The following is a 19,596-nucleotide window of genomic DNA, read 5'->3' on the forward strand; positions in this document are numbered from 1 at the left end:
AAATCCTGACTGAAATTCTTCATATATACTATTTCTCTGTAGAAATAAACATATTTGTGAGGATACTACTTTTTCTAGTATTTCTGACATAAATGGGAGATTTGAAATCGGTCTATAATTAGCCAATTCTCCAGGATCAAGTTGTGGCTTCTTAATAAGTGGTTTGATAACTGCCATTTTAAAGTTTTTTGGGACATTTCCTAGGAATAGCGAGGAGTTAATAATATTAAGAAGAGGTTCTGAGATTACAGGGGATACCTCTTTTAAGAGCTTAGTTGGTATAGTATCTAACAAACATGTTGATGTTTCGATAAGTTTTGTTAGCTCTTCATGACCTATGACAGAGAAGGATTGAAGTTGCATGTGAGGAAAATTATTAGACATTGTTTTCTGGGGTGCTATGACAGATGATTGCATAATTCCAATTTTATTTCTGATCATTTCAATTTTATCTGTAAAGAAATTCATGAAGTCATTACTCTTGTGCTGCGACGGAATATCTGGTTCTGTTGAGGCTTTATTCCTAACCAATTTAGCCACAGTACTGAATAAACATCTAGGATTGTTGTGGTTATTTTTTATGAGTTTACTAAAATATGCTGCCTTTCTGTAGCTACAGATACTATCCTTCCATGCACCAAAAAATACTTCTAATTTAGTATTTTTCCACATGCGCTCAATTTTCCGAGCTGCTCTCTTGAGAGCATAAGTGTGATCATTGTACCATGGTGCAGGGCTTATTTCTTTAATTTTCTTTAAGCGAAGTGGGGCGACAATATCAAGAGTGCTTATATTTTTGGTTATTTCATCAAGTTCTTCTGGGCTTTGGGGTTTATTGAGTGTAAGAGATAGATCTGGAAGATTATTAGTGAAGCTATCTTTCGTGGTCGAAAGAATAGTTCTACCTCAACGATAGCGTGGTGTAGATTGAGTAACATTTGCTGATTGTAGCATACAAGAGACAAGGTAATGATCCGAGATGTCTTCGTTCTGCTGCAGAATGTCTATATTATCAACATCAACTCCATATGACAGAATGAAATCTAGCATATGATTATGGCATTGAGTTGGTCCTGTAACATTTTGTCTGACTCCAAGAGAGTTGAGAATATCGATAAATGCTAATCCCAGTGTATCATTTTCATTATCTATGTGAATGTTGAAGTCACCAACAATTAAAACTCTTTCTTCAGTAACTAGAAGATCTGATAAAAAATTAGCAAATTCACCAAGGAAATCAGAATAAGGCCCGGGTGATCTATACATTGTAGCAAGGACAAAAGATGACAGAGATTTTTTATTTATATCTGACGGTGTCACATTAAGCATTATTAGTTCAAAAAGACAAAAGAGGACATAAATAATATCTTGGCTGTGTATTGGACATACTGCACTTAATTATTATCTCTTCTTTGTTGGTAAAATGTCTGATATTTGTAATGCTTGTGGTTCTCCAGAGACTGTGGAGCATGTGGTTTTAAACTGTACAGCATATGGAAATGAAAGAACAGAACTGTAACATCTTGTAGCTGGCAGGACACAGGAGAAGATGGAGTATGATGATCACAAGTGCAGTTTTATTTGAAGACGTGCAAAACCAAAAACCCTAAGTATGTGTGAACTTGAAACAAACTAAACTAGACATAAAATTGAAACATGAAATTGAATATATATATATATATATATATATATATATATATATATATATATATATATATATATATATATATATATATATATATATATATATATATAAACATTATCTGAAAATAAAAAGCCTAAAAATCTTATGCGGTTTTGCTACTCAAGTACATTGATCATGTTTTAATTATTTTAGATATTTTTTTACAGAAAAACACTATTTCAATTCTCATTAAGAATAAGATTTTTGCAGTTCACATTTGTTCTATTAACAAAGGTCCTCCTAGAGAGAACATCTGGAATCTGTTCTTAGAATGAGGCAGAAAATATATTATTTGTAGCTGTCTTTTTTGATGATCATTTTTCCTCTAATTTCAAGGCTTCATATGCCAGATCAGTAGGTGGCGGAAATGCACCTTTTGTTGGTTTACCAACCGCTATAAAAAATGAAGAAGAAGAAGAAGAAAAGTAGTTATAACGCAGACGTATGACTTCAGCGGAAGCATATACCATCGATGAACAACCGCGTAGCTCACGGTATGTAAAATCAATTTGTCTATGGGTTAAATTAATGGGATTTTTACGTCCGGAACCAGACTGTTGCACTGTATTCACAGGCGGGCTCATTTCATCACTACACTGGTTCGCCAAGCCCAGTCTATTCCGTAAAAGCTGTTGAATCCTCAGTGCCTTTTTACACGTTTTTTTTCTATTTGTATGACAGGAGGAGTGAGTGAGTGCTGGATGCTGCACTGAACGATTAACGTTGATCCAAAATTTCTCACCCTGCACTCACATGATCACATGATAATACATGTACTGAATCCAAATGGCGTCCAGAGCATTATATTCGGTAAGCATGCTATCTGCTAATGCATCTTTTACATGTTTGCAGCACTTGCACTATGATTCTCTCATAACATTTTTTTTTTCTCCAAAAGTGCATTCAGTGCACATAATCATTTCAAGAAATAAACAATTAAATATTTTGTGATGATCACGGTTTTAAATTGTTTTAATATCCTGATATACACCTTAGATATGACAACACACAATGGTTAAGAAAGTAAAATAAAAAAAAAATCTGGCTACATTGGCTATGATTATATCAGATGCAGGTAGAACAGATTGAAATAAATGAAAATAAATATCTGAAATGCTTTATAATGTATTTGCTGCTGTTTATTAAGACCAAATTTTTACACATCCTGTAAAGAGTCGCTGTTGCTCTAGGGGGCTTGCACACTTTTGCTTCACTATGATTAAGGACTGAGTCCATCAATAGATTAATGTCTCCTCCCAATATTATATCATGAGGGGTGTCAGCGGCATGCAACATCCCTTCAAGATCTATAAAAAAACCCCTGATCATCGGCGTTAGATGCTTAAATATTAGCCCAAATCAACATTTTCCCCTGAATTTCTGCTAAACGATACATGGATCTTCCTTATTTGTCTTTGCTCTGTTTGAGACATTTGAATTGTAGATGCTTACTTATCAATGCAATGACTCACCGGCTCTTACTTCAGACAGCACTAAAGAAAACATGTCCATCTTCCCAAAATTTTCAGCTTCCTGCAGAGAAAGATATGTTTCTTGAAGAAACACTACATCATATTTCATAAGTTTAAGAAAATAAATAACCTTCCTTTTTATGGAGTGCCCCAACCCATTCACATTCCCCATGGAGCGAGACAATCCACTCATACTAACATTTGACATTTTGACATATTAGAAAAAATAGAATGTGTGTCAAAATTATAAAGACCACATTCCAACATTAGTGCCACAGTCTGACCCCGAACTACCCCAGAACCAAACAAACAGAAAAAGGAAAAATGTGCACATTAACCCCGCTCATGACAGTGCCAACCGGCATCCATCCCTCTAAACTTAGTCCATGTACGCTTACGAGAGCCCCCACGACAACTTTGCCTTCGGATTGCTCAAGTCCTGTGCTTCTGTACAATTTTGTGAGAGAGAGAACATGACAAAATAATCTATACAACTAACTCCAACCACTAGGCCGAACCAGAATAAATTAAACAAAAAAGGTGCCCAGCTTCCTCAGATGGTCTCGTGTACGTTAAATGAGACAAGCTGACTTGGAGGCACGTGTCCTCAGTCCATTGATTTTATGAAAGACATCGCAGATATTTTGCGGCCATCCTTACTATCTATTCTTAAATTGTCCGGGAACTTCAGTGTTAATGTGAACCTTCGTCGATGCAAAAATGTCTTTGTTATTCCACAAAACATACTCCAGCCGCTAGTCAGAACCAACACAAAGAAACAAAAAAAGGTGCCCAGCTTCCTCAGACAGTCTAGTGTATGCTTAGCGAGTCAGCTCACTTGGGGGCTATATGAAAATCACCACATGATTTACTCACCCCATTGTCTTTATGAAAGACAATGCTTGCTGTGGGCATGTAAATATTTTGTGGCGATCCTTAGTATCTATTCTCAGTTTGGCCAGAAACATCAGTGCAAAAGCGACGATTCCGTTGATTTATAGTTTCTTGCAAAACTGGATGGAAAAAAAAAAGACGTCACTATTTCATATATTACCAAGTATCTAACTATGCATAGTTTGATTACCGTAATTTCCGGACTATAAGCCGCAACTTTTTTCCCACGCTTTGAACCTCGCGGCTTAAACAACGATGCGGCTAATGTATGGATTTTTCCCGCTTTCAAATTTTATTTAAAAAAAAAAAAAACATTCTGTGACGTGCTCAGTTTTTTGGCGGCATGAAGCTTTCATTAGACCAATGAAATTGCCGAACGGGTTAAGGTCAAACAACTGTTTAGATTAAATCGAGCGTGCTCAAACTTCCCATCATTCTGATTACGGTAGTCATTTTGTCACCCTCAAGACATGGAGAAATGCATATGATGCAGCTTTCGAGTTGAAGGTGATTGATCTGGCTGTTGGAAATGGAAATAGAGCTGCTGCACGGGAGACGTTGGAAACAGCAGCGTGATGAATTGACTCAGTGCAAAAAGACAACTAAAGCGGAGGCTATTCAACTCCTTCAGTGGTTTCATGTGCACAAGAGGAGGAAGATAGTGACCAATGACTTTCTTGCTAGGCTACTGTTTACTGCTAGTTTTTTATTTTTTGTTACAAGCCGTGTGTGGCAGCGGGGGCGTGGTCAAGCGCCCGTCCAGGAGAGAAAAGCGGTAAGGGCGCTTACACCTGAGCTAATGTCTGACACCTGTGTCTAATTTCAGTAAGCGTGGGGAGAGCGGCATTAAAAGGCAGCAGAGAGAGTGTGAGTGTGAGTGTGAGTGTGAGTGTGAGTGTGAGTGTGAGTGTGAGTGTGTGTGAGTGAGTGAGTGTGAGTGACAGACACGCGTCAGTCTAGTGTTGGCGCATAGAAGTCCAAGAATTGAGAAACTTTATAAAATTGATTGTAAACATTGCTGTGGCCATTAAAATCCTTACCTGGAACGTCAAGTGCCCTGCTTCACGTGTCCTTCTTGGGAAAAGTTTTCAGCACTTGATGTAAGTGCCCTTACCGCTTTTCTCTCCCGGACGGGCGCTTGACCACGCCCCCGCTGCCACACCTTGTTTTGTTAAAGCCTATTTATTTTTGTTACAAGCCGTGTTTCGTTAAAGCCTGTGTAAAGTTCATTTGTTTCAATGTACTGGTAAGCACCTGCGGCTAATAGACAGGTGCGGCTTATTTATGTTCAAAATAATAATTTTTTTAAAATTCCGTGGGTGCGGCTTTATTCAGGTGCGCTCAATAGTCCGGAAATTACGGTAGTTCATAATTGGCGAAATATGATCATTCTGCAGGACCTCCCGCGACCACGTCCTATTCCATAACTCTCCTAACCGGAAGTCAAAGTGGCCACATTTTGCTTGGATTTTGCAGAAATCTAATCTTGGAGTTTGCTCAACCAACTTGAGGTTTCACCCTGGGATGCTTTTAAACAGTATTGAAGGAGTTCCCATCTATATGCTGAGTACTTAGTGGCTGCTTTTCTTAATTATTTATTCCAAGTCATCCATTTCAAAAACTTTTTTATAAAATTTTAGTTTTGTAATTTATATGTTGACACCATTATATTTGTCTACAAATATAATTTCAAACATTTTAGCATATACCTATAGATCAAAAGGTTTTTAAGATCATGAGAAACATTTCTGGGAAGTGACCCCAAACTTTTGAACGGTAGTGTATGAAGGTGCTCATTGGTGATTCTAGAATGGTACTTATTTTTAATGATGTTCATAGTGGAGCCAAACATGTTCAAGGTGTGTAGTGCTACTTTGGTTAAACCAGGGAAAACGGTCTCAAACACAGCCTGCAGCCAGAAAGTGTCATGATCCTTTAGTTGAAATTGCTCTCTTAGTGCAACATTTGCTTGCAGATCAATCAGTTCCACCTGTAGAGATCCAGCATGTGCCCACTTGAAGTTCTATGTCACCTCCTTTTGAAAATCCCCAGACATCTGTGATGAGGAATAGATTCTCAATGAGAAGGAGATGCTGTCCAAGGCTGAAGCTGTCAAAGCGATTTCTGAAGTTTCTAATCTGCTTTTCTATGAAGTCAACTTGAGGAGAAACATCTATCTCACCCTGAATCTGTTCCTGCACTTTTGGGAAGTGTGCACATTCTCCTTGAAAATCTTCCTTGAACACTTCCAGTTTCATCAAAATCATCAAATCACAAACTGAATTGTTCTTGCCCTGTAGTTTCACGTGGAACTCATTTTAAGGTGTGATGTCTACCAAAAAAGCAACTATCAATTTTGGATATGAAAACTGTGTTGCATTCTGACTCTTGAGCTGTACTAGGAAAGCTGTTATTTCCTTCTGAATGGACCAAAAGCGTTCCAACACCCTGGCTTTACTGAGCCATCTTGCGTTGTTGTGCCGCAGTAGGTCATTTGCATTTGCCTCAACTTCTTTCAGGAATTCTCTCAGCAGGCGATGTTGAGCAGAGATGAGGATGCCCTGAGGAAGTTGATGAGTCATCATTGTATTCATCACTTCAGCATAGTCTTCTCACAGATTGGCGCACAGACTGGATGATGCAGTGGAAAGGTGTGAAATCAGGGTTGTCCTCTTTCAGCCATGCCACAGCTCTCTCTCTCTTCCCATCATGGCAGGGTGGCTGCTTGTTTTAGATCTATCCCCTCTTTATCAGCATCTCCTTTAAGGCCATGTATATGTCCTTTCCTCTTGAATGTGTCTCGAGTGGTGTTACACCTAACAGGCCTTCTCTGAAGAATTCCTTCTGTGTAGTAAAATTTAACATGCACCAGAAGCTGGGCATTATCACTCATATCAGTAGATTCATCAACAGCTAATGATATGCATGGTGCACTCTTAATAGCTTCATCAAGCTGTGTTAATACATCATCTGGTAGTATTTGACTTGTTGTTGTTGTACGTGACATTTGGGATTTGCTTGATCTCTTCACACAGCTCGTCTTTTTGTTTATCGTCAAGTTTCAGCAACAGCATTCGTGCACTCCATCACCACTCCACTAGTAGGTTCAGAGACAAAAAAATTCAGTATCTGCGTAAATCAGAAACTTCCCGCCATCACCCCTGGAAAATCATCATCCTCATGGCTGCTAATGGTTCCAGGGCAAGACAGAACAATAATGGGGAAAGAAGGCAACCCTACCGAGTTCCCCTATTCAGAGTAAAATAATCTGAAATTAATCCATTTGTTTGTACCTCTGCTACAGTGTGTCTATAAAGTAACTTAATCCAACCAATAAATGTACTCTGGAACCCATACATTTCAAAAATCTTAAAAAGATAATCCCATTCTACCATATCAAATGCCTTTTTGATCTCAAGTGAGATGGCAGTGACCGGAGACTGATCATTCGCTACTGACCACCTGATCTGTATGTTTAAGAGATGTCATAACCTTAATCGGTTAGCAAAATTTTTTTGAAAATGTTTACATCTAGTTGGATCTGAGAGATTGGACGATAACATTTACACTCACTTGGAGCTTTGTTCTTTTTAAGAATCAGACTGATCCGGGCCTGTGTCATGGTTGGCGGAAACTTTCCGTTCTTTACTGATTCAGTATACATTTCTATAGCATAAGATCTAAAAAAAATTCTGTGGCAAAACCATCTGGCCCTGGAGCCTTGCCTGTAGGTAAGGTCTTAATTACCTCTTCAAGCTCCTCCAAGGTTATCTCAGAATCCAGAGAATTATTTTGCTCATTTATCAATTTAAGCAGTTCTAATGGTTCCACACATTTTCTAATATCTTCATCAGTAGATGAAGAAGTGGAACTATAAAGATCAAGATGGAGCTCTTTAAAAACATTATTATTATCAATGGCCGAGATAAAAATTTCACCACAAGTAGATTTCACTGAGGGAATGCTAGAAAGAGACTCCGTTTATATATCAGCCAAAGGCTTCCCTGCTTTTTTTCCTGACTCAATGTATGACTGTCTTGCCAAAATAGCCAAAACTCCACTCTGTGACAAAATAGAATTATATCTATATTACAGTCGGGTCAATTCTCTGAGGCCATCAGATGACATATGACACTTCAGCTCTGTCTCTGCACTTTTAATATTTCCTTCCTACTCAACGAGTTCTCGTGCTTTGTAAAAGGTGCAAGAACCCTGAAAAAAGCCAAAGTCAAGCACTTTTCAAGCTTTTCCAGAAACTTACAACTGTGGTAAATTATGTTTACATGCATATACATACTTCATCACGTTTAGTATTCAACATTTAATAGCACATGTTATTGTGCTATTAAAAAAAAACATCATGCAACAATGTGAAAACAGGTCTCTGATGTGCAAGCAAATGTGAATTTGGAAAATTATTTGGTGGCACTAAATGTCTGACACCTGTCATCAAAGCTTATGAACTTACACCATCAGAATCAAAAAATAAAAAATAAAAAATCAATAAAAAAAGCTAAAATCGTGGATGACTGTCCATGTGCGATTCTGGTTAAACAGTGAAGCATTTTACTTGCTATCACCTAGCAATGTGCCAGGCTGGCAAAAAAAGATCCTTGTGTGATGCATGAGTAGATAGATTTTTTTTTTAACTGCAAAAGATTGAGTTATTTCATTGCATATATTTCTGACATTTATGACAACTATTTTGTAGTTTCTACACTAGAGGGCACACAATTATTTTTGCCAGTGATAAATACATGAACTGGGTTTGAATGTTATTTTAGACTGTGATGAAATTGAAAGAATGGTAGGGTGACCATATTCAAAACGGTGTTACCTATGAATGCAAACTTTAATACAGTGAAAAGGACACACTATTAGCATAACATATATATATATATATATATTATAATTACACTCACCTAAAGGATTATTAGGAACACCTGTTCAATTTTTCATTAATGCAATTATCTAATCAACCAATCACATGGCAGTTGCTTCAATGCATTTAGGGGTGTGGTCCTGGTCAAGACAATCTCCTGAACTCCAAACTGAATGTCAGAATGGGAAAGAAAGGTGATTTAAGCAATTTTGAGCATGGCATGGTTGTTGGTGCCAGACGGGCCGGTCTGAGTATTTCACAATCTGCTCAGTTACTGGGATTTTCACGCACAACCATTTCTAGGGTTTACAAAGAATGGTGTGAAAAGGAAAAACATCCAGTATGCGGCAGTCCTGTGGGCTGAAAATGCCTTGTTGATGCTAGAGGTCAGAGGAGAATGGGCCGACTGATTCAAGCTGATAGAAGAGCAACTTTGCCTGAAATAACCACTGCTACAACCGAGGTATACAGCAAAGCATTTATGAAGCCACAACACGCACAACCTTGAGGCGGATGGGCTACAACAGCAGAAGACCCCACCGGGTACCACTCATCTCCACTACAAATAGGAAAAAGAGGCTACAATTTGCAAGAGCTCTCCAAAATTGGACAGTTGAAGACTGGAAAAATGTTGCCTGGTCTGATGAGTCTCGATTTCTGTTGAGACATTCAGATTGTAGAGTCAGAATTTGGCGTAAACCGAATGAGAACATGGATCCATCATGCCTTGTTACCACTGTGCAGGCTGGTGGTGTGGTGTAATGGTGTGGGGGCTGTTTTCTTGGCACACTTTAGGCCCCTTAGTGCCAATTGGGCATCGTTTAAATGCCACGGCCTACCTGAGCATTGTTTCTGACTATGTCCATCCCTTTATGGCCACCATGTACCCATCCTCTGATGGCTACTTCCAGCAGGATAATGCACCATGTCACAAAGCTCGAATCATTTCAAATTGGTTTCTTGAACATGACAATGAGTTCACTAGAGGGCACACAATTATTTTTGCCAGTGATAAATACATGAACTGGGTTTGAATGTTATTTTAGACTGTGATGAAATTGAAAGAATGGTAGGGTGACCATATTCAAAACGGTGTTACCGTAGGGGCAGTGGTGGCTCAGCGGTTAAGGCTCTGGGTTACTGATCAGAAGGTCGTGGGTTCAAGCCCCAACACCACCAAGACACCACTGTTGGGCCCTTGAGCAAGGCCCTTGAACCTATCTGCTCCAGGGGCGCTGTATCATGGCTGACCCTGCACTCTGACCCCAGCTTAGCTGGGATATGTGAAAAATAAATAATTTCACCATGTATATGCAGAAATGTATGTATAATGTGTGACAATTGGTCAAATTAAATTAATTAAATTACTGTACTAAAATGGCCCCCACAGTCACCAGATCTCAATCCAATTGAGCATCTTTGGGATGTGGTGGAACGGGAGCTTCGTGGCCTGGATGTGCATCCCATCAAATCTCCATCAACTGCAAGATGCTCTCCTATCAATGTGGGCCAACATTTCTAAAGAATGCTTTCAGCACCTTGTTGAATCAATGCCACGTAGAATTAAGGCAGTTCTGAAGGCGAAAGGGGGTAAAACACAGTATTAGTATGGTGTTCCTAATAATCCTTTAGGTGAGTGTGTGTGTGTGTGTGTGTGTGTGTGTGTGTGTGTGTATAATATATATATATATATATTACTGTTTTGTACTGTTGATTAACAAATTAAGATTCCGAATAACCACTTCAGCTATATAAATAAAAATGTCCAACATCCTTTTGAACGTCCATGTACTAAAATAAAATATTTGATGCCATGAGCGTGTCTTCATTTACTGTTATTTTGAATGGCCTTTGAAAATGAAGCAATGTGATAAGTTTACCTGGTTGCAAAAAGTAGTCTGTTAATTTACCTGATGAACTTTCCCCTTTTTGCTGACCCTTTATGCATCACAGAGCTAATGTGTGCTTCTTAATCACTTCCACCTTTTATTAGCAACTGATACATAAGTGCCAGCTTTACATGTCATACAGTTTGCTTCCCATGGATCTCGACCTCGACAAAATTCCCATGCTTTTGTCCCAAATCTTCTGTAAATATTCGTAAACTTTATTTTGGGCATTGTTTCCAATCAACTTTAATTTGCTGCTGTCAAGCAACTGCTACTGAACATAACAACGCTTTGCGTGTTCCCGGAGAGATTGACCAGCAGGAATTTGGCCAATAGTTGCTAAAAGCCTCTTAAAATCGACGAATTGGTGTGCGAGAAGGCGGGACTTGCATAGAGGGTAACGGCAATGCAAATATGCACACACACACACAATGAAGTATTAGACCAGATGCACATCATAATGCAACTAAAGCCGAATCCCGGATATTTTCTCAAATTTAGAAATCCTGGCCGGATGCTTTTTTTAAGGTCTGAAAAAGAGGGCATGTCAGTGTAAAAGAGGACGTATGGTTACGCTTAAGAACGGTAAATCTCAGAATGTTTTTCACGTACCCCAATTTGGGAAACACTGATATACAGAAAGCGAGCAACGAACGTTCCCCATCACTGAAACTGAAGACTTCAGTCTAGAGCGAGCTCACTAGGCACTCTTGCATAAACTCCCGTTATAATCGCTGAATCTAACTGGCTAAACTGCTAAATTAATCTCGTTTACATCGTATCTGCACTTTGTTTTTTTGATGCGAAAATTTGATTGAGCAGAATTCAGTCAGTGAGCGCACACACTGAACAAACTTTTTTTACATCCCTACATCTCCCAAAAATCGATTATCATTTTGCCAGCTAGCTTAAACTTAATTGGCCTAATCGAAAATTCCCTACATCTTACCTTTCACATGGATCCTTTTAGCAGACTTTACAGGAGGCTACTCGAGGATTTGGTTCTCGTTTTAACCATAATTAGAATTTTTCGTTTTCAAGCCAACACTCATTGAAGCGGCAACCTTCCGGCATGTAATCTCCCACTCTGTTCCATCAGAGGGCACACATCAAAATAGACTGGCAGATCGCACTATAGCTGAGTTGTTTTCGTTTTATGCAAAAGCAATTAGGCTTATTTTGTCTAAAAAGTGAACTCTTCGGTAAAATAGCGAATTATGAAAGCAATGCAATTACAGTTTCAAGCAGTTGCAAGCACGTCATCCAAAATCCAAGCACTTTTCAAACCTTAAACACTACATTAAAATTCAAGCATTTTCAAGGATTTCCAGCACCCGTACGAACCCTATTTTTTTATTGAATGAGGCATACTGTATGAATCGACCCCTTAGAACTGCCTTAATTGCCTCCCAAGCCACGCCCACAGAGGATACTGAGGACCAGTTGGTCTCCATATAAACATTGATTTCTGTCTTTAACATTGGTTGGAAATCAGGATTTTGCAAAGGGTATACATTTAAGGTGCCAACTATATGATTTCTTTTTTCTCTATATGTGGCAATACCTCTAAACTCACCAGGGTGTGATCTGAGACTAAGATGCTTCCAATTGACCAATTCAGTTCAACAACCGATGAAATGAGGGATTTGGATATATATTATACATTTTATGGACTGATGAATAAAAAGTATAGTTCAGAGGTCTCCAAATATCTTTAAGACCAAGATTTTTTACACATCCTGTGAAGCGTCAATGTTGCACTAGGGATCTTGCACACTTTTGCTTCATTGTGATCAAGAACTGAATCCAACAAAAGATTAAAGTCACCTCCCAATATTATTTCATGAAGGTGCCAGTGGCTTGCAACAGCCCTGGATCATCAGCCCTGATCATCAGCGTTAGATGCGTTTAATATTAGCCAAAATCAGCCTATGCCCCTGACTTTCAGCTAAAACCATGACTTCAAAATTTATCTTGAATCAGTTTGAGACAGAAAATTGTAGATGCTTATCAGCGTAATGACTCCCCTGCTCTTATTTGAGCCAGTCCTAAAGAAAACATTAGGGATGTCCCGATACCACTTTTTCCACTTCCGATTCCGATAACGGAAATCTCAGTATTGGCCGATACCGATCCCAATCCGATACCTGTGTTGTTTTATTGCATAATCAGTTTATAATATCTTTACATTATTGTGTGGAAATAATTGGGTGTACTCTTTAATATGTAAAGAAACACAAACCTTTAACTACACATTATTTCAATATAAATGTATAGCTTATTAAGAAACACTTTATTATTAACTAGCATACTGGATACTGGCACTCCCTGAGTTCTGATTACACGCACCTGCATATCATTAGTGGCTAATCAATGACTGCATAAATACCCTGCTTTCTCTCTCTCTCTCTCTCTCTCACTCACTCACTCACTCACTCACATACTTTCACACTCTGTGCCTGTTCTCATCGATAGTAGAAAGTTCTGGAGTCTCAGAAATACTATGTCAAACGTGTCTTCATTATTGCCTGCAAGTATCATAAAATTGTTGTAAGTTGCCTGCAAGTATCATAAAATCGTGTCTATACACTGTCTGGATATTACTTACCTGCTGTTTGCCACTCTGCTTAACTGGATTTACTCACAATGTTTACATCACTGTTTCAATCCTCTGCTCAATAAACCCTGCAGAGTTCATATCTCTGCTGTGAGTCTCTCCATGACAGCTTTAACTTTTAAACCCTCACCCTTTTTATTCACAGTTTGTAACGATCGTTACTGTGTATTCATGTTTATCACATTGTAATGCAGTGTGCCCTTTAAGAGAGATGGTTACGTCACTCATGACGTGTACTATGCGTGATGACATGGTTGGAGATGAGGACATTGTAGATGCTAGACGTGCTCTACCCTTTTTTCTGTATATTTTATATTATAAGTTTTGTGACGCTAAGGAAAAGTAGCTCTCATGTATGAGAAGATTGCATTGCCTGTGCACTTGTCATTAAATGTGCGTGATACAGCCTTTCAGCCTTCAAGCTCTTTCTTCCCTCGAGTTATCCGGTCCAAGCATTACAAGTTTAATTCGCTTCTTATTTATATTCTGGTTAAATGCACCTCCAGTGCCGTTCTAAGTCCATATTATAAGTGAACCGAACTGCTGAGCATCTACATCTGAGATGTTCGTTTGTAGCGCTCCAATATTGTGCACGTGTGAAGGCTATAAATAGCCGTGTGTGTGTGTGTGTGTGTGTGTGTGTGTGTGTAAACCGAAGCACCATTCACTAACGGGCTGAAGCTGCGCGTGCATTTATATGTTTACTTATTAAACACAGCCTATTGCAATTCACAGAGCTATCGCGTGTCTTCAAGTGGCTTTGAATAAAATGCACGAGTCATATGAACCGCTTTAATGGTGTTTTAATAGTTCTTTTATGTCATTTTTTAAGCTTGACAGTAACGAACATGACTAACACAGAGTATCGGATTTGGGTCGGGCTCGTCAGACCGATACCCGATCCGTCTAAAAGCGTCAATATCGAAGCCGATACCGATCTAGGTATCGGATCGGGATATCCCTACAAAACATGTCTACTCCATATCTTCCCAAATTTTCCAGCTTCTTGCGAGTTTCTTGAAGAAAAACAATATAATATTTCATATGTTTAAGAAAGGAAATAACCTTCCTTTTTATGGGGTGCCCCAACCCATTCACATTCCATGTAGTGAGAGATAACCTATTAATTTTAACTTTTGACATATTAGAAAAAATAAATTGTCAAAAAAATTATAAAGACCAAATTTCAGTATCAGTGCAACAATCAAACCCTGTACATCCCCTCGAACAAAACAAACAGAAAAATGAAAAACGTGTGCATTAACCCCACGCACGACAGCGCCAACCGGCGTTGATCCCTTTAAACTCCCTTTAAACTAAAAGGTCCATGTACGCCTTCGCGAACCCCCTCGACAAAACAAGACAAAATTATACAACAGAAATACTTTGCAAATCAAACCCAACCAATAGGCAGAGTACACTCAAACAACATGTAGATTCATTCACAATATTGTCTTGAAAGTGTGTTCCTCCATAAAAATCCGTTCAGTGTCCTCGGACAGACAAACGAATGTTCAGTGAGTGTAGCAGATGACGTCATCATTCCAATGTCCCATGAAAATACTCCACAAATCACACTCCAGCCAACAGGAGTCATAAGCACAAGGAACAAACAGATCCATCCACAAACTGTCCCGAAGCAGTGCTACTCAACAAAACAAGCTCCAGCCGCTAGGCGGAAACGGCACAAAAAGAAACAAAATGGGCATCCCTGCTCCTCGGATGGTAAAAAAGAGTGTATTGAGCGAGTCAAGTTCACTCAGAGGCCGCATGAAAAGATACACCGTGACTTAGTCCATCAACTTTACAAAAGACATCCTTTGTGTAGGCATGTAGAAACCCTGCGGTCATCCATAGTGTCCTCTCTCAACTTAGCCGAAAACTTAGTGTAAAAGCGATCCTCCATCAATTGACAAGTCCCTTGGAGTGTCGTTCCACAAAATAGACTCCAGCCGTTAGGCAGAACCGACACAAACGGAAACAAAAATGACTCCCAGCTTCCTCTGACAATTGAGTCAATGAACAGCGAGTCGACCCACTCACATGGGGAAACACCCAATGGTTACTCATCCATTGTTTTTATGAATGACAAAGCTTGCATTTGGTGTCTATTCTCAGTTTGGCCGGAAACATCAGTGTAAAAGCGATCTTCCATTGATGTAAGATTTTATTGCATTCCTTGAACCGATCGAGTTTATCATCCCGTCAAATTCACTTGTCAGCCTGAGAAAAAATTCGTGTCGTGAAAAAATTCGTGTCCTGTGTCCAAACTTTTGACTGGTAATATGTGTATGTATATTTTTATATAGTGCGTGCGTGCGTGCGTGCGTGTATTAAATATCAGTATTTATTCATAAAAACCCAGATTTTATCTTCAGTTTATGTAATTCTGTTGTAACATGTTCAACAGCAAATTAAAAAATAAGAATTTCTTGTTGTTTATAGAGTGATTTACCATTGGTAAGTGTCTTGAAAGACTTAAGGTTTTCTGTTTTCATACAGTCTAGCCATTGGATGCTTAAGAAAAGAGATGATTTTAAAGACACTCTGGAAGAGAGGCGGAGCTCCAGTGATCTGAGATATGCCCTGAGATGTTACACCCCCACACTCTATAAAGGACTAGTGCCCTGCAAAGCAAGCATACTCAAAACCATCGTTCTGCAGTCGGACCACCTGCAGTATGTAATCAAACAGGTACAGCAATTACAAAGCACCTTTATTCCATTCCACCTCAAAACATACCATGGTTTTATTATTGGAACCCTATTTATATATAATTTATTAGCTGGCAATCGATTCAAATTTGTAATCGAATTAATTACATGGTGTTAAATTAATCGCATATACAAATATTTGCTGCGAAAGCCCCTCATATAACAGTGATTTAATATATATAATGATGAAATAATTGTACATAGTTATCTTTTAAATATAAAAAAAATTATATATCTATATTTAATATTCAGATAATTAAAATACATGACATTCTTGTGGCAGTAGAGTTAATCATTGATGAGGCAATACAAAAAGCAGCTTTAGAATACAATGTATTGTTTACTACCATCTTATTGAACATAAGCCAATCATTAGCATACAGTTCACAGCAATCCATTTCGCAAGTAAATTTGTCAGTCAGCTCAAGATTTATTATGAGGGCTTGTTTAAGGACCCGTCAATGTACACCTGCGTCAGACATGCTTGTGTTTAATACTTGGAACACATCTTAAGATCCCTTATTTCGAATTTGCACTCCATGTGTTTGAACGCGAGAACGTAGTGCATGTTTGTAGTGTTCTTCTGCTGAAGGGTTGTTTTCTTCAACGTACAAACTGAGCATTGCCATACAGCTGAAATGTAAATTACTGCCCTTAGGAGTAAACGTGGTACTACAAGCTTGAATTTCTCAGGAATCTTCCGTATTACGGTCTGGGGGCATTGCGATTTAATTGTTCGTTTTTTTTTTTTTTACGTGTTATTTTTATAAAAATTAATTGCACTGAATTAACGTGCTACATTTACACTGCCAGCAGTGAAGCCCCTGGAAGTATTTGAGCAGCCATCTTGGTGTGTGCCAACTGCCATAGTGAGCCTCAATGACTGACAGCTGAAAACGCCGCTGTTTCACCTTCTCCGATTTTCAGATAAAACAGTCGCATTTTACCCTCTATTGACAATTAGGATTAAAGTTTATTGTGCTTGTTATTATGGATTGTTTGTTACGAGGGAAAAAATATATAGGTCGATCGCGTTGGGACCGCATTCTCCTGCCTTTGTGTTCAGCCTATGAGTACAGCACATCCATCATTAAGGGATGTGGCAAAATGCTCCACAAGTTGTATGCAAGTTGGAAAAGCTGTAATAGCTGCTTGTTTTAGGGTGGCAACCCGTCCTTTCCCTCGGAGGTTTCTTAAAAGTCTGACCGGGATTTCTAAACCGCTTAAAATGCCTAGTATTTGCCTATTTTCCTATTGAAGTGCTCTTTGTAGTCATGCATAGATACTAGGTGTGTAACTGTTTTCAATAAAAAAAAATTAACTGAACAGTTCGCACAAACTATTTTGAAAGCTTTGGCACCGCGGTTCACTTCAAGTTTACTCATTAGGAGCACAAGGTTTTGTGAAGTAAATAAAGCATCAAATAGACACGCACCGTTACAACCTCCTTTAATGCACCTGAATGGATCTGTAGATGGATACGCTCCACCTGTGTTTCAGGTAAAAAATACTTTTACAAAACAGGCACTGTTTGCAGACATCGCTCGACACGAGTGCCGTATACTGGTAATACATCGACATATGATAATTTACGGCGAAATCACCGGGGAAAGCTAGCGCACAGTATGCACAGAGATGAGCCGAAAATGCGCACACTCCCTTTTGTTTTTAAGCAAGCACTCAGTGCTGATTTGGACAGGCATAAAACAATAACTAAAGCAATTGGGGTGTTCATTGCCAATGATATGTTTCCCTACTCCGTTGACGAAGATGTGTGATTGCGTGTGATTAAAACACTCGAGCCGCATCACAACATCCCTCGTATCTATTTTAATAGCAATGTGACTACATCACTATAGATGGAAATCTTCTGAATATTGAATATAAACTCTGCAAAAAAGAAACATCCTCTCACTTTCAACTGCTTTTATTTTCAGCAAACTTAACGTGTGACTACTTGTTTGAACATAAAAAGTTTCAACAACTAAGACATAAACTGAACAAGTTTCACAGACATGTGACTTACAGAAATCGAATAATGTGGCCACCAGCTGCATTAAGTACTGCAGTGCATCTCCTCCTCATGGACTGGACCAGATTTGTCAGTTCTTGCTGTGAGATGTTACCCCCCTCTTCCCCCAAGTCACTTGCAAGTTCCTGGACATTTCTGGGTGGAATGGCCCTAGCCCTCACCCACTGATCCAACAGGTCCCAGAAGTGCACAATGGGATCTTCGCTGGCCATGTCAGAACACTGGCATTCCTGTCTTGCAGGAAACCATGCACAGAACAAGCAGTATGGCTGGTGGCATTGTCATGCTGGAGGGGAATGTCAGGATGAGCTTTCAGGAAGGGTACCACATGAGGGAGGAGGAAGTCTTCCCTGTAACACACAGCGTTGAGATTGCCTACAATGACAACAAGCTCAGTCCGATAATGCTGTGACCCACTGCCCCAGACCACAACGGACCCTCCACCTCCAAATCAATCCTGCTCCAGAGTACAGGCCTCGGTGTAACACTCATTCCTTCGACGGTAAACACGAGTCCGACCATCACCCCTGGTGAGACAAAACTGACTCGTCAGTGAAGAGCACTTTTTGCCAGTCCTGTCTGGTCCAACGAAGGTGGGTGTGTGCCCATAGGTGACATTGTTGCCGGTTATGTCTGGTAAGGACCTGCCTTACAACAGGCCTTCAAGCCCTCAGTCCAGACTCAGCCTATTGTGGACAGTCAGAGCACTGATGGAGGGATTGTGCATTCCTGGTGTAAATCGGCAGTTGTTGTTGCCGTCCTATACCTGTCCCGCAGGTGTGATATTCGGATGTACTGATCCTGTGCAGATGTTGTTACACTTGGTCTGCCACTGTAAGGACGACCAGCTGTCATTCATGTCTCCCTGTAGTTTTTTAGAATCCTAGCCCACACTCCCTCCTCCAATTCCAATCTCTTGATTGACGTTTAAGCTCCATCCCCCAGACTCTGAATTAGCAGGGAGTAATGCACTGATGCCTCATGACCTTTTCCAAAAGTATTAATCACTATTTTCAGAGTATCTCCTGCTTTAGGGGGGCGTATGCTACTCCCAAAAATAGTACAGTGCAGGAGGTGCAGCTGTAAATACCTATAAAACTGTGATCTGGGAATCCCAAAATGTTGAACAAAGCACTTTGCTCTCATATAGGTCACAGTCCTCACAATCCACTCTGACCAGCAGAAAGGAGATTTATTAATACATATTTTTGGGTTCTGCCATACGATTGAGGCAACATTCAATTAAATGTCTGACATAAACACTCTGGACACTTTTGTCCATACCGAGTTTAGCTATCAAATTGCTTGAAATAAGAGAGGGGGACCTCTACTGGGAGAGATTGTAGCAGGTTGTTAAATTTTGGAATACAATTAATTTTAATAACACGACGCTCGTGGACGCTCTGACGTGG

At 39.4% G+C, this 19,596-nt stretch overlaps 1 protein-coding gene across 3 annotated transcripts in view; it reads left to right on the forward strand.

Annotated features, from left to right (window-relative positions):
• The first annotated feature begins 2,082 nt into the window (after positions 1-2,082).
• The window catches only part of gnpat (glyceronephosphate O-acyltransferase), a 120,049-nt gene continuing 102,535 nt past the window's right edge, over positions 2,083-19,596 (forward strand). For 2 of the 3 annotated variants that reach the window (XM_052095507.1, XM_052095508.1), the window contains exons 1-3: positions 2,083-2,178; positions 2,366-2,494; positions 15,941-16,132. In XM_052095507.1, coding sequence (XP_051951467.1) covers positions 2,471-2,494; positions 15,941-16,132 — 216 coding nt within the window. In that variant the 5' untranslated portion in view covers positions 2,083-2,178; positions 2,366-2,470. The remainder of the gene's footprint in view (positions 2,179-2,365; positions 2,495-15,940; positions 16,133-19,596) is intronic. The other variant, XM_052095509.1, reaches the window with a different exon arrangement.

The sequence above is a fragment of the Xyrauchen texanus genome, chromosome 28 (assembly GCF_025860055.1).
Source record: "Xyrauchen texanus isolate HMW12.3.18 chromosome 28, RBS_HiC_50CHRs, whole genome shotgun sequence".
In the NCBI taxonomy this organism is placed as follows: domain Eukaryota; kingdom Metazoa; phylum Chordata; class Actinopteri; order Cypriniformes; family Catostomidae; genus Xyrauchen; species Xyrauchen texanus.